This window comes from Rhineura floridana, chromosome 10, assembly GCF_030035675.1.
Source record: "Rhineura floridana isolate rRhiFlo1 chromosome 10, rRhiFlo1.hap2, whole genome shotgun sequence".
In the NCBI taxonomy this organism is placed as follows: Eukaryota; Metazoa; Chordata; class Lepidosauria; order Squamata; family Rhineuridae; genus Rhineura; species Rhineura floridana.
The window spans coordinates 40727805-40743287 of record NC_084489.1 but is presented as its reverse complement, the minus strand read 5'-3'; the positions used below and the strand labels follow the sequence as shown (position 1 = coordinate 40743287).

General features: G+C 38.1%; 1 protein-coding gene across 5 annotated transcripts in view; it reads right to left on the bottom strand.

Moving 5' to 3' along the window:
* Positions 1-15483, bottom strand: part of IGF2BP3 (insulin like growth factor 2 mRNA binding protein 3) — a 113854-nt gene that overhangs the window by 96536 nt on the left and 1835 nt on the right. For all 5 annotated transcript variants that reach the window (XM_061585602.1, XM_061585604.1, XM_061585601.1 and 2 more), the window contains exon 2: positions 14800-14860. In XM_061585602.1, the coding sequence (XP_061441586.1) occupies positions 14800-14860 (61 nt within the window). The remainder of the gene's footprint in view (positions 1-14799; positions 14861-15483) is intronic.

Here is a 15483-nt window from a genome sequence, read left to right as displayed (position 1 = left end):
CCTAATAATCTGTTTTAGAATTTTGCTTGGCAATGTTGTCAGGTTGACTAGTCTATAGAGTTTCTTGGACCCATCTTCTCCTCATTTCTGAATACAGCATTCAAGTAGATAGTCCTCAAGAAAATTTTCCAAGGTGCTTTTCTGGGCATCCCTACAAAATGAGATGCAGTGGGTAGGTACTAGAGAAAGGGCCCTTTTCAGTGTTGGCATCCCAGTTAAGGAATGCCCTCCCAGAAGAGACTCATCAGGTGCCTACATTATGGTCTTTTCAGCACCAACAGAATATTTCCATTTTGTTGGCTTTTCAATGTTATTTTTAGTACCTTTTACATCAGTTGTGTTCCTCTTTCTCTACTCTTAGCTTTATTTCATTTTTTTAAAAAATTGGTATTTTGTTGCTTTCATTTTTACTTGCAAAGTGCCCCCCAAAAGTTTGTTTTTTGTTGATATATAAAAATTGAAAATAAAGTTATATAGCACCAGACACTGTACTTTATCAAATAACAAACTAAAAATACACGATCAAAATACAAAATCAAAAGGGCTCTCAGACACACAAGCTAAACCTCAGAGAGGATGAATAAATAAGAGCTTTACTTTTATTTATTTTAAATAACTAAGGTGATTTTTTTAAATTGAATCTGCTCATTATTGACCCCCATTACACTAATAATTTTACTAGAATCAGTAGCTGTAAAACAAATAGTACCAAGTTTAATCCCTCACAGTACTGACAAGCTCATTTTAAAGGTAAAGGTGTCCCCGCACTTGTAGTGCGAGTCGTTTCTGACTCTTAGGGTGACGTCTTGCGACGTTTACTAGGCAGACCATGTATATGGCGTGGGATTGCCAGTTCCTTCCCCCAGCATATGCCGGGTACTCATTTTACCGACCACGGATGGATGGAAGGCTGAGTGGACCTCGACCCCTTTACCGGAGATTCGACTTCCTCCTTTCGTTGGAATTGAACTCCAGACGTGAGCAGAGCTTCAGCTGCGTTACCACCGCTTATTTTAAGGTCCATGTAATTGGAAATAACTGTGCTGACAGATTGGGGGGCGGGAGTATTGTTTTACACCAGGAATGTTACCTCAGTAGAGATATAATCAATCACTAATCAATGTCAGATAGGCTGAATGAGGAAATTTGTTATGTATAATATGAAGAAAGACTGCTCCTCAGACTCTATGAACTATTTTATCAATGAGTGAAATCTGAAAAATAAGATTTTTTCCCTTGCATTTTTTGTGTGAAACTCCCAAAAATTATTTCAATACTTAATGGATGTCTGGTCAATTTGAGTTCTCTTGGGCTCAAATTAGGAAAAAAGTATGAAACATATAGCTCCAAACTGATTATGTATTTTGCCTGCTTCTTTCTTTTGCATAATTAAAGAGGAGGGATGAGAGTTGCTCATTAATCTATGGCCAATGTGGCTGATAGTGCCAGCTAAGTTTTGAGAACATTACAACACTGCAAACAAATTACACTACAAGTTCTTCAGCTTCCACAATGTTTCATATGAACTATTAAAAAATACAAACCTGAACAAAGGACATTAAATACGATGAAAAGTGTATTTTAACATTAATTATAATTAACACTTTGACATACAGATTTCTTGTTACTTAGCCCACCGCGGTGGTGGCTCTAGACTTAAAAGTCTAGGTTGTAGACTTTAAAAATAAATTTAAGTTTTAACACAGATAGAACTGCATTGTAACTATCACTAAAGCCTTAGCTTGCACTTTCTAATAACTGGAAGGCTCTCTAAAATCAAACAGAGGCACAAAGAAGACACTGTTTTGCCTTTTAAAACAATGAATTATTCAATTTTAAAAACATTATTTCCATGGAGGTGCAGCAAACATTTTTCCACTGAAATTTCCTCAAGCACAATTATAACAATGAGAGATATTTGGGTATGCAAATTACTAGAGGGATAGATGTTTTTTAAAGTATCTTGGAATTTAAATATTGAATCTATTCCAGATTTTTATACGCTGCAAGAATCTATGTAACTGCAGAGTGGAATGACAGTGAAACACCTACTTTAGATTCCTTTTTAGAACTACCTGGCAGATAGAAGAAGCATTTCAAGAGTTCAGTAAAGCATAGGGCTTAATCTTTCAGAAGTGAACACTGTTCCAATTGTGAAAGAGCCTTGCAAATATCCGATAACTTCTTTACAGACAAAAAGCACACAGAAAATTCAAAAGAGTTAAAAACACATTACCATTAAAATATTGTTTGCCTGTTTCTTCTCAGTACAAACACCAGCCTAAATGGGAAGGCTAGGGATGCTAAACAGGCATCAATTATAAGTATTTCAGTGCTTCCTCTGTGTTAAGTCCCTCCAGCCCCAGTCAAAGCTATTCTGTTTTGCATACAAATGACAGTGTTACTACTGAGAACCAAGGCAAGGGGAGGCAGTGACAACACAGTAACACTGAAGTTCTCATCTTATTTTATTTACTCTTCCAGTTGTGAGCATTCATTCACTGCACTAAGATTGCCAGAGTCACCCCAATTCCACTAGTGATTCCCAGTTGGCTACTGATGAATGAGCATTCCTCATATACATCTATCTTTCATCAACTTCTTAGGCAATTTATTTCTTGTAATACAATACGTACCACATTAACCTACACAGCTTTAGTACAAATTTTCTAAATCAAGGAACAGTGATTATTCATTTTACACACAACTTAGGGAATAACATATAAACAGAAGCTAAACATTGAAATGGAATAGTAAAAAATACAGGTAACTGGCTTAACTGAGGCTTGCTCTACACATGCAGCAGATTTTGGTAGGATCCTGAGATGGTAGAATAGACTATGCCAAAGATGGGTAATCAAAACTTGTGGGATCTATATCGTTTTTCACTAGAACCCTGAGGTCCACCAGCTGGAGCCAAATGCAGAAAAGTGACCAAGGAAGGCAGGCAGAATTGCAAAGCAAAAAGTTCCAAGAACTCAGTCTGGAATCCAAGCATTCATGATTTCAGCAGTCTAATTTATGAGGAAGACAAGATTTTAAAACCACCTGGAATAGGAAACCATTTTTGATCTACTATCAGTAGATTGTAAACTATCTTCAGTACTGCCCTGTACTATACCACTTCAGATTTCAAATGTGGGGAAGCATTTTTTATTCCTCTTCTCATGTATTAAGCCTCCCACAAGCATAAACACACTAGCACCATCAGGGAGAAAAGGTCTCTCTCTGTACACTCCCTGCAGTAGTTTTTTGGACTGCAGAGAGATTTTTATATGTAGACAAACATTTTTTAAAATGTGGTTTTCCCTACATCATCCAGATTGAAATTACACAGCCCATTCTACCACCTCAGGACTCTTCTGCTTTATTGGACTACACATGTACCACAGACTTGGGATTACCTAATTTCAACCTGTCAACACATCATGTAAAAAAAAACAACAGAAATGAAACCTTATCAGTTATTACACTGTAAAATTCCTTAGATTGTTTCTCGAAACTGATCAAGAAAAGGGCATGTAGTCTACAAAAAGCCAGATTACAGATTTGTTCTTAACAATACTTAACCTAGTAATTCTAAAAGCTTGCCATAAATTCTACTCCCTAAGACAAGGCACTACTATTTCCAGGTTAGACAAGTTCTACACACAGCCATAAGCAACAAAAGTAGCATGCACTGATGAGGTTTTAATCTCACAAATCTCAAAAAAAAAGTGAGGAGCAATTCATGTTACAGAATCTCAGTACAAAAGGCATTTCTGTGAATGTCTTTATGGGATAACATTAGGCAGACACCCTTGCTATATTGTATTAGACACCACCGTAACTTTTTTATTTGAGCAAGCCTACCCAGACATATAATTTAGTTGCATTTGTTTTACTGGTTTTTATCAATTTTATAATTATCTATTCATATATTTAAATAGTTCTGTGGATTTTAGCTTTGTTTTATCTACAATTTTATTCTGCATAGCTTAGAGAGCTCTCTGCTTAAGCGGTTAACAAATATTTCAAAACAAATAAAAAGTAACCATATGTTGATATTCATAGATACACACTGAACCTTCCTAGTGGGCATATAAAAACCAGCAATTCACATTTTGATCAATATGGTAGTTTCCATGCAATTCTTACATATGTTTCATATGTGAAGCAAGACATGAATATCCTACATCTAAGCAAAAAATGATGGCATCTTCTATATAAACTAAGGCTGTGAGCACATTAGTCGCCTACAGCAAAACGTTTTCATTGGCTACACCTGGACGGGCAACGGGTTGATCTGCCCATCAGTTGCAAAATCTGTTTGAAGTTGAATTTTTTAAAAAAACACTCACCCTATCCCACCAGATTTCACAGTAAAAAGAAGTGGGGTTTGACTAGTGTCGTATGCCCCCATTTTCAGAAAAGAGAATTGGAGATGCACCGGAACCAGCAGAACAATAAGTGTGTCTCCACCCTAAGTGTTTCAATGTATTCCTTATGTCAAGTAAATGCCATTTCAGATTCATCTGACAGACAAGGACTGAGCTCAATTAACAGACTTGTATTTTAATTTTCTAGAATTAAAGGGTTATAAACACCAGTATGCAGTAAACTATTTAAAACTTCCTTTAACAAACACAGGAAAATTGTAAGTTTTGTATGACTTATAATAGGACCACTGGAAAGCTTCTCTAATACAGGCATACCCCGCTTTAACGTACGCAATGGGATCGGAGCGTGTATGTAAAGGGAAAATGTACTTAAAGTGAAGCAATTATCTATGCGTGTACTGCATGGCAATCGCCACTAGATGGCAGTGGCGTCATGCCATTAAGTGTCCGTAATTGCAAAGTGCGCTTAAGCGGGGTATGGTGGCGTATGGAGCATGTACATTATAGCGAGGCGACGTTAAGCGAAGCGACGTTAAGCAGGGTATGCCTGTATTGTAAAACTTTTTTCTACACCATTTTAACCAGGGCTGTGGAGTCGGTATGTCAAACCTTCGACTCCGACTCCTCTATTTTTCTACTGTCCGACTCCGACTCCTTCATAAATGGCAAATGTATATTAATTTTTCTACTGTCTGACTCCAACTCTTGACTCCTTCATAAATGGCAAATGTATATTAATGTATTAATATTAAAATATTAATTTTATTTTGAAGTCGGAGTCAGTACATTTCTACCGACTCCATCCAAAATTGCTTCCGACTCCGACTCCACAGCCCTGATTTTAACTAGTTTGTTGTGACTTTCTTCTTCTCCCCCCTTATTTATAGGACTAATCTACACTTGATGTTTGCGTATTACTAAAGCATGATGAAATTTAAAGTGCACCAGTAGGCAGGACACCGACTCCTCTATTTTTCTACTGTCCGACTCTGACTCCACCCAAAATTGCTTCCGACTCCACAGCCCTGGAAAGCGCTGTAAATATCTTTTTAAATTGGAAGCTCTCGTAGCAGCATTTTTATCGCTGCCTGAATATGCGCTGATTTTGGCATCACAGCATTTGTCTTTATCTGGGTCCTGTGTCATACACTGACACACAAAATGTTTTCCATCTTGAGTTATGGTGAAATGCTCAACTACAGCTAACTTCATGGGAAGCTTCTTTGACATTTTAAATTTATATTTTAAAAAATTTGTCAATCAAAATTTATTTTGAAGCCGGAGTCGGTACATTTCTACTGACTCCACCCAAAATTGCTTCTGACTCCGACTCCACAGCCCTGTCAGTAGAGTAGAAGCACAAACTCTAAGCAGTAAATCATCCTCTTTGAACACACCCTGTGTCCGCACACAGCCAGAGAAAAAGGAGCACTTATTCAAGATAAAAGCATGTTTCACTTGAACAAGGAAGAAAAGAAATGCTATAGGCAAGGAGAAATAATCAAAAGCATTCACTAACACAGCCTCCCCAACTCTCTAAAGAGGAATTTTTGATGAAGCGCTCCAGCAAACTGCAAATGCACAGTTATCATACCAAGAGAAAGCTCACATGGAGCTTTCAGTGTGCTTTTGTGCTGATTAGACCTAGTACTGAAGCACTAATATCTGTCCAGTTTCAATAAAAATTAGCACTTACATTTCCAAATACTTCACATTAGGAAGCTCAAATGAACCATCCCATTGAGACATCCAGTTAGTCTGCTCCACCACCACAGATATCAATGACTGAAATATTCCTTGTGTATGTGGTTTGACTTTTCTCTCCTTTTCCAATGGATACAGGAAAATGTGCCCACTACCATTCACCATAACTCAGACAACCCAGGACTAATCGCTTTGGCAAATACTCTCAATATGCTAACTATACATAATGAGTTAGTAGTACAGACATTTGTACTACAGCAACTTCAGTAGTTCCTCCTTCTCCATTAAAGACAGAAGGGACATAGCTCAATGGTCGAGCATCTGCCTTACAAGCAGAAGGTCCCAAGTTCAATCCCCACATCTTCAGGTATTGCTGGGAAAGACTCCTGCCTGAAACCTGGAGAGCTGCTGCCAGTCCGTGGAGATAATACTGATGTAGATGGACCAATGGTCTGATTTAGTATATGAGAGCTTCCTATGTTTATAGATATGCAACTGTCCAAGAGTCAGCACAAATTAACACGAGTCAACTGGCAATATTTGTTCTGCAGACATTTTAGTTTTTACTTGTGGCAACCTGAACCTTTGGGTCCCGTTAAATTTAAACAGTTGCAACCAAAGTTAGCAAGAGTGATGATGGGATGCCCTGAATTGGATCCACAACATCTAGAGAAGCTACACTCAAGAAGCCACTTTTGCTGTGCAGCATTCTGATTTAGCCTTTTTTAAAAAATAGTACAGTAAGTATCAGAGAACCTTATTAAACATTTTATGACAATTATTATTATTATTATTATTTTATTTATTGGTCGCCTATCTGTCCAATCAACATGGAAAGTGAGTTTAGAACTTATTGTAACCTTGATAAATTGTAAAATTCTGCTGGATATTTTTTAACTCAGCATCCAGATTCACATGTAGTATTTTCATATATGCAAGCCAAATGGCTATAGGAAGTTCATAACATGATGGAGATAGGTTACCTTCTCCATATAGGAAGCTGCCTTATCTTGAGTCAGACCACTGGTCTACCTAGCTCAGTACTGTCTACACCAGGGGTTCACAAACTGGTTTGTGGACCACCAGTGATTCATGAGCTTCATTCAGCTGGCCCACACCATGTCTGTGGATTTGCGATTGAAGACAGGAGACGGCACATCCATCTCATTAAATGTTCACATTGATTTTTAATTTTATCTTAACTGTTTCTTTTTCTGTATAACAGTTTGAATTCTATGGAATACATAAATACAATCAATAAGGAACAAAAGAAGCAATAAAATATAATTAAAAATCATACAGCATCTAGCACAGTGCATTTACACTTGCTACAACAGGCAGAAAAATTATGAAGTGGTCCACCTAGAGCCTCAATTTTCAACTGGTCTGTGGGATGGTGGTAAAAGGTTTGGGAACCACAGGTCTACACTGACTGGCAGCAGCACTCCAGGTTTTCAGGCAAGGAATCTTTACCACCTCTGCTTAGAGACACCAGGGATTAAACCCAGGATCTTTTACATGCAATATACCATTGAGCTATAGTTCTTCCTCTTTCTTTGCATTTTTTGCAATTCAAAGGTAATGGCCAGCAAGAGACCAGTATAAATTTGTCTAAACTCTAAACTCCTCATACGAGCAGCCATTGCACCATCACTAAACAATGAGTTCTGTTCATTATGCTTTATCTGGAACTTCCCTCCATTCCGTTCTATAGCATCTTGATAATTTATGAATAGTGAGGAAAATGAGTAACAGAAACATAGGAAGCTGCCTTGTAAAGAGTGAAACCATTGATCCCATCTAGTTCGGTACTGCCTACATTGACTGGCAACAGCTCCCCACAGTTTCAAATGGGGTCTCTCCCAGCCCTACCTGGACATATCAGGGACTGAACCTGCTCTGTTTTGCATGTAAGCAAATGCTCTACCTCTTTACCATGTTCCGCCAAATTGTCTCCCCCCCTCCCCCAATAACCCAGGAAACCAGGACAATTTAAGCTTCTTTTACCTGGGAAGTATTTCAGTTCCATTTATTGTATTTTTCTAACGTCTTTCTTTTAGCGATATGAGAAGAAACAGAACTGCACACGGAATTCTAGGTTGAACCATCATATTTTATACTAAGCAAGTGGCATGCCTCACATATCGAGCAGCAGGACACCAGAACAGGCCTAGGAGGATGGCAGTAGATTGTTCCTGCATACCACCTTCCTCCAAAGCCCTGGAAATCAAGGGCCTCATGCTGCTATGGAATCCAAGGCTGAAAGGAAACAGAGACTGGCAGTCTAGGACCTAAAGAAGAAGTGGCCTTGGAGGACGTGCACCTCACCAAACCTACCAGCTCACCACATACAGAATCAAGTGACACAGTGACACCCCCTCCCATCTGCAACTTAAGGGGTCTCACAAGCAGAAGTGAAATTGTCCCCCATAAATGTGCACCTCCCAAGGCCATTCATCCATCAATAGAGTATCTTTCAAACTCTGAGGGGGCATTCCATTCTCACAACTGATGGGCAGAAGGGAATTGGGCTCAGGAAGTGATGTACAATGAAACTCAGCTCCCTTAGACCTGGGGTTTAATAAGGATGTTCCCAAAGGCCAACGTTTACATGTCTTGAGATCAGTAGTGTGTCTTACCATGTTCATTTCCAAGACAAACCCCAAGGATGGCTTTGGGGCCAAGTTGCATAGGGAGGGCAAGGTCACACATACATTCTTCAGTCCCCATATAAATGCACAGCAGAGACTGGACACCCGCTACTGTGATTCCTTTCCTTATGCAGAGGGGAACCTGAGCTGCCCACTGAGCAGGAAAGTGTGGGAGAATATGAAAGTAAAAGAAAAAAAGCAATTCCTTCTCTTTGCCTTGACCTTCTTCTCTCCTTCATAACATTTTCTCACAGGTCCTCACTTGTACTTAATATTTTTGAGTTCTTCCTGAGCAATTCCAACAGTTAATTTGAAATTTTTCATAGCCATAGCACACGGACTAGTAGTTTCACTGAGCTTTCTACTATGACCCCAAGACCTCATTCCCAAGCAACTGCAACCAAATTAGACTCTTTACCCCACCCCAAGCAACAAGGATAAGGCACACACTACTCCCATTAAGCTTGTGGTAACAATATAATCTCCTGTGGCTGTTTTTATGCTATTACTTAGATTATATTGTTGGTAGACTGCATTTTTGTTACTTAAACCAATCTGAACTTTTTTGGAAAAAGTATTTTAACAAATAAATTAGTAAAAATGACCTACAAGTAAGTAATAGGGCCTGGCTCCTTGGAATATGTACAGTGCTTTCCTATATTAACCCAGCTGGTGAAATACAGCATTGCACAGTGACTGCCATGTCTGTGCTGTCTCCCTCAGACCTGGCAGGAACAGAGTGTGCCCAGTCCGTGGGCAGCCACAGGATGCCAGCATTTCTTCTTAACAGGGAAGCCTACTACAGCAACATATACAACCAAAGATTGCCTCAGTTCCTCCCCTGCCCTCTGACTTTATAGTCACAAGGCAGAAAAGAAGCCACAAAAGCAAGTACCTAGCAGCTGCCTATCCTGGCACCCTCTGTATCTGTGGGCTTTAAGGAGAATACAGCAAGGCACTGGTAATCACCTCCTAAATTATAGTTTGCAAAACTCAGTTAATAGTTCAGCAATTTCCTATTTTAGTTCTTCAAAGAATTCTCAGGAGAATGTCATTTATTCTGAACAGAATCTAACCGCATTTTCTGTTACTTAACAAAAGCATCCTATTCTAATCCAGACATGTGTTAGGACTGGATTTAGTCTTAAAACCAATTTTTAAAAGAAGATTAGCAAGGGGAAATAAAATGACCAATGGATTTATTTATGTTTATTAAATTTATATCCTGCCCTTCCTCCTAAAGGACCCTATGGCCGAGTTACAGTAGATAAGAGTATATAACAAATATAGGTTTGCTTTGTTTGTCAGAAAAAAAGTATAAACAGGATTTGTTGTGCCTTCAAATCAATCACGACTTTTGGCGACCCTATGAATTAGCAACCTCCAAACAACCATAAATAAGAGGAGCGAGGTTCATAAGTATTATTTTCTAATCTAATACAATACAAAGTACAAGGGGCTTAAATTAAAAAAAAACCAAAAATGTTAGTGGCACACTATTAACTAAAGTTTTAAACAGCAGCCAACATTACTACGTGTTTGGGATGGTTTAGCTATAATTAATCCTCCCTCATTATAAGAGATTAGATGTAGCTCCCCACAGTTTATCTTCAAACCATACTATCTTACTGGTGCACCCTCAAGCATACGCACTAGCATGCACACTGCTGAAAAGTCATTTTCTAACAGCACTATACATTTCATTTTGGAAGGATCTTTCTTTGTACCATGCTACAGAAACAACATCTGTTGTCAGAGCAGTTTCAACTGACTATATTTTAAAAGGCCAAAATAGCCATATACTTTCTATGGATGTTTGAACATTTTTATATTAAATGTTACTTAAAATCCTGCCTCAAATACAGTTAAGATTATCATGCCAACACAATTTAGAGGTTTTTTCTTTGACACAAAAGATTCTGAACTGCAAACTTACACTTGAAAAAATACTGTGCTTTCTCTAGACTAGGGATGGGGACCCTGTGGCCCTTCAGACCATGTTGGCTGGGGCTGATGGGAGCTGTAGTCCAACATCTGGAGGGCCATTAGTTGTCCATTCCTGCTCTAGACAATGCCATTTTAACAGATCTTTTGGTATCAATGTCACCATTTTTAAATCAGTTATTAAAATTGTTTTATTCTGGCAGAAGTTTAGTATACGTGGCTGATAATGTTTTTATGCTTAGTTTTAACTACTCTTCTGTCTCCTTGATTGGTTGCTTTATATTATTTTTATGAAGAAAATGATGTTGCAAGGCCACCAAAAGGGCAAGTTATACATGTTTTAATAAATACATGTATGGAAATTATAAGGTTGAATTTTGAAAGCGAGTCTAACAGTGAATCTAAACAGCATCTGATATATTTTGCAAGGACCAGGTTGGTATAGGATAGGAAGGTAGGTATGGAATGAAGCCTAATAAGCAAGGAATGGGACGCCATATGGAAGACACAAAGAGGCATACAGCACATAAAATCTTCTCAATATAACAACTGTAATACCTGTCTAAGCTCTCCCTCCCCCCCCCCCATCTGAATGGTCACTGGATACTCAGCCTTCTTCCTTGCCTACATACTTTCAGAACCATATTTACCTGAGAGCTAACCTGTTTTTCTTTTTCAGGAAGCCAAAAGTTGCTAATTCCATAAATTATATATTATGCAGTCAACACACTGAATATGCACAGTCCCAATTACAACACAGCCCAACCTTATGTTGTACCTTAATTATCTGCTGTCGATCTCTAAAAACCAAGCCACCATTTCCTTTTGGTGGGCACCAGGACCAATACTATAATACAGATTCTGAAGTTAGGTGTATATTACCAGAAGTATGTAATTTGTAAGGATTTAAGAATACTAGGACTTCTCAAGGACTGACAGCCCCCAGCTGGCCAATATCTAGTCCCCACCCATCCCCCTGCCAAGCTAAACTATCCATCACACAGCAAATGACATCAGTGCTATCTGTTTAATCAGGCAGCAGTATATATGTTGCCTCGCAAGATAACAGATGCTCTTGTGACAAGTTAGGGAGCATCTAAAGGGCTTGTACACAAGTTTTCCAATATGCATGCACTATCTTGTTTTGCATATTTTTCCCCAAAAAATTGTGGGAACTGATGATCACAGCTAAGAATACTCCACATTCTTTTGTAACATGTGACCAGCAGCCAGCACTGTTACAATGCCATTTCTAAGTTTTGAATGAAATGATCCAAGCTTCCTTAAAGTACATAGAGGTTTTCTGTGATCCATGAGGTTACGAATGCAAACATTCTACATTGATTTCATATTCCCTTGAGGTTTCCATAGCAAGTAAGAAATCAGCTTCTGGCTGGAGTCATATTATAAACAATTTATTCTCTCTGCTCCCTCCACTAGGTATTGTCTCTTTTAGTCTCTTGCCTGGAACATCTAGTCCATTTCCTCTATCCCACTCCAATCACAATATAGCCTATTTGCCTGTCTCAATATTTCAGTGACCATTATAGAATACTATAGTCCTAAACTGCCTGTCACAGCAGGTATAAAGGTTGCTTCTGCAACTGTGGGTGTGTCCTCTTTCAATCTAAAAGTCCAAACTGAAGACTGCTGAGCCTTAAAGCTCCCTTTAAATAAAAATCCCTTTACAGAGATTGGCCATTCAAATGTAATTTAGCTTTGTAAGAGCGCCTGACACCATTATGTGAGGAGGATATAGATTAACAATATGCCTATGTCTACCCCTAGTGCAAACTTACACCTATCATTAAATAGAGAGCAGTGTTCAGTGATAAAGATGAATATACTTTTGCACACAGCTTTGAACTTTTTGAAGAAAATCTATGAATGCATTTCAATAAAAATATTGTACTGGACTTTGCCATTTTTCCAGTAGAATTGTCAAACTACTTTTTAAATCTAACTGAAGGATTTGTCCAGCCAAAACAGTCCCAGACTTGATGGTGACAACTGCACACACCCTCCCCTTAAAACAAGAGAGGGAGTTTAAGAAAGGAGGGGGTGAAGATCAAGTTCACCTAGAGTTCCAGAACAACAGATTAGATAATCTTCTGATATACAGATATTGATCCTGAAGTCTTACTTAACTCTAAACATCTGTAAATAATATTATTTATGAACCTTATGCACAGGCTTTGGGGGGGGAATTGTTAAGACAGTAATCTATTGATAGACAATACAGGACAGCTACATGCCACAGAAAGTCAGTTCCTTAGATACACAGTGAGAGAATGACACACTTTTGAAATGTTGGCCATAAATACGGCCACACAGACTATACTTTGCAGTCCTGTGCATGCTTCGCTATGAAGTAAGTCTCACTAAATTCAATGAGATTTATTTCCAAAGATGCATAGGATTGCAGCCCAGATTTTAAATTAGGCTACGTATCAGAGATGTTTAAGTTCACAAAACACATGCTTCAGTATTTTTATGAAAGATCTAAATCTCCACTATATAAAATTCTATTAAAATATGTAAGATTTTAAAGAAAATGTTCAACCTCACAAAATTACTTTAAATAATTTTTCACAAGTTGCTAGATGTTCCTTGCAGCATTCCATTATTTTAAAGTTCAAAGCAATAAAAAAAATTAAGAGGAAAAGTGAGAACTCAGCAAGGAGTTAATCTTTTAAGATCATATATCTTCATTACTGCCTCATAGAAGCAGGACAACATAATTCAAATTTCCTATGCCAAACTTTTCTGTAGTAAAGTAAGATTTTCATTTACACATGGAATCATTACAATAATCATTAAATCATAATTTGCAGGAAGTTAAAACTTGCAACTTAAGTGCTATCAGCCAACTACTTTTGCAACTTAAGTGCTATACTGAAGATACTTTTGAAATTACTTGGGTAGACTTAAGAACTGGTTACTTCCACTGACATTTAAATACACAGATACACAAGTTACTAGGAAAGAAGGCGAATTATCCCATTTTCAGAGCAGACAGTTTTTAAAACAAATGTACTACTAAGCATACCAAAATACATGTCAGCTGATATAACATGCCTAGATATGTCAAGCGAGTTTGCTTTCTAACTGTACTAGTCCCCAAATCCCTTAACATGTTTCCAATATAAATCTTCATACAATGTTTAATAAGCTTTGTACATTTTAATTCCCCAAACCAGATGCCAACAATCAGCACCTAACACTTCCACACAACTGTTTTAGAGGCCTTTAAACGTCTGTACAAGAAAGGCTATTTCATCTGGACAGCATTAATGCCTAGGTATGAAGTAGTAAGAGTTTAGAAACAAGCATGTGCTAAATTTGTTTGTGATCTCAGTACAATAGAGATTGCTTTATAGTCTAACCATTTATGAAGTAAAGACAGATTTAACAGTCCAGGCAACTTTTTGATTGTTTTGATACATAGATTTAAGCACCCTTTCTATCAATCCCACATATTGCTGTGTACAGTATTCATTTCACAAAAGACAGAAATATTAACTATGCATACACTACATCTTGCCATTTTTAAAAATAAAAATAAGGCTCCCATATTGTTATATAGGAATGTATAAAGACCAGGAAATACCTCAATTTACAGTGCAATCCTAATAATGCTTACTCAGAAGCCCTATTGAATTGAGTGGGGTTTACTCTCAGATGGTTAGGATTCCAGGCTTACTTAAATAAATCTTCCCCTACATAAATCTCTTACCCTCCACAACTTCACATGGACTTCAAAAAACAAACAGAGATGGGCAAGGTGTCTATAGATTATTTCACAGTTCAACACACTGATTCTTAATATTCCACTACTTTGTAACTACACTTAAAAAATCTTTAAAATGTTTTACTTTTGACCACCTATGAAGATTTAACTCTCTGTGCAGCCACAACCACTTCCTTATTAATATATGAGCAACACTACTGAATATCAAAATATTACTGAGTATCACAGAGTAATGAGAGGTTCATTTATATCAAAGTAACAAGCAATGTTTAGGCTGCTAAACATCAGCTTCATCTTATTTCCAGGCCCTTCTGAATGATGAAGCTTTCAATTCACCGAGAAAAAAGCTAAAATAAAATAAATCCATTACCTTTGTCTTTTGGGAACTGAATGCTCAACTTCTATGAGTTTACCATGCAGTTCAACTTTACCTGCAAACAGCAATACAACTGGTTTTAGAATGAATTGTATGCTCTCCTTCCCCCACCCCATCCCTCCTGATCTGAATTTGTTATGATCTAAAACAGCACAGGAAACACAAATGCAACATGTTAGTTTATTCACTGGAAGTTGCACAGCAGCAACGGAAACATGGTGGGGATAATAGCCACACACCAAGCTGGCTTTCAGTGAAGCCAGTTCCAAGATAAATGCTTGAAATGGTATTGATGGCAACTCTCTTAGGAGGAAGTTAGGCCTTTATTGCCTTCCAAAGTGATATGTTAAAGTGTAGTTGCACATACATACACACGTGTGTGTATGAATATATGCCTCCCCTAGAGAGATTAACAGGCCTCTAATAACTTGTCACGAGGAACCAGGAACTGGTGGTTTCAGTGAAAAGTGAGTGCGTTCCCCACGCGTTTTTTCCTGGAAATACACCCGTTTAAGTCCTCTTTTCATACGCCCACTCCTACCATGACCCGCTGGGCCAAAGTCCCCCCCCAACTCGAAATAGAGTAGAGCAAAACCAGGACCCAAAAGAGATCCTTCAACCACACGACCATTCCCCGTTCTGCCCGCCAAGCCTTTCGCACAAAAACAGGATGTAGTA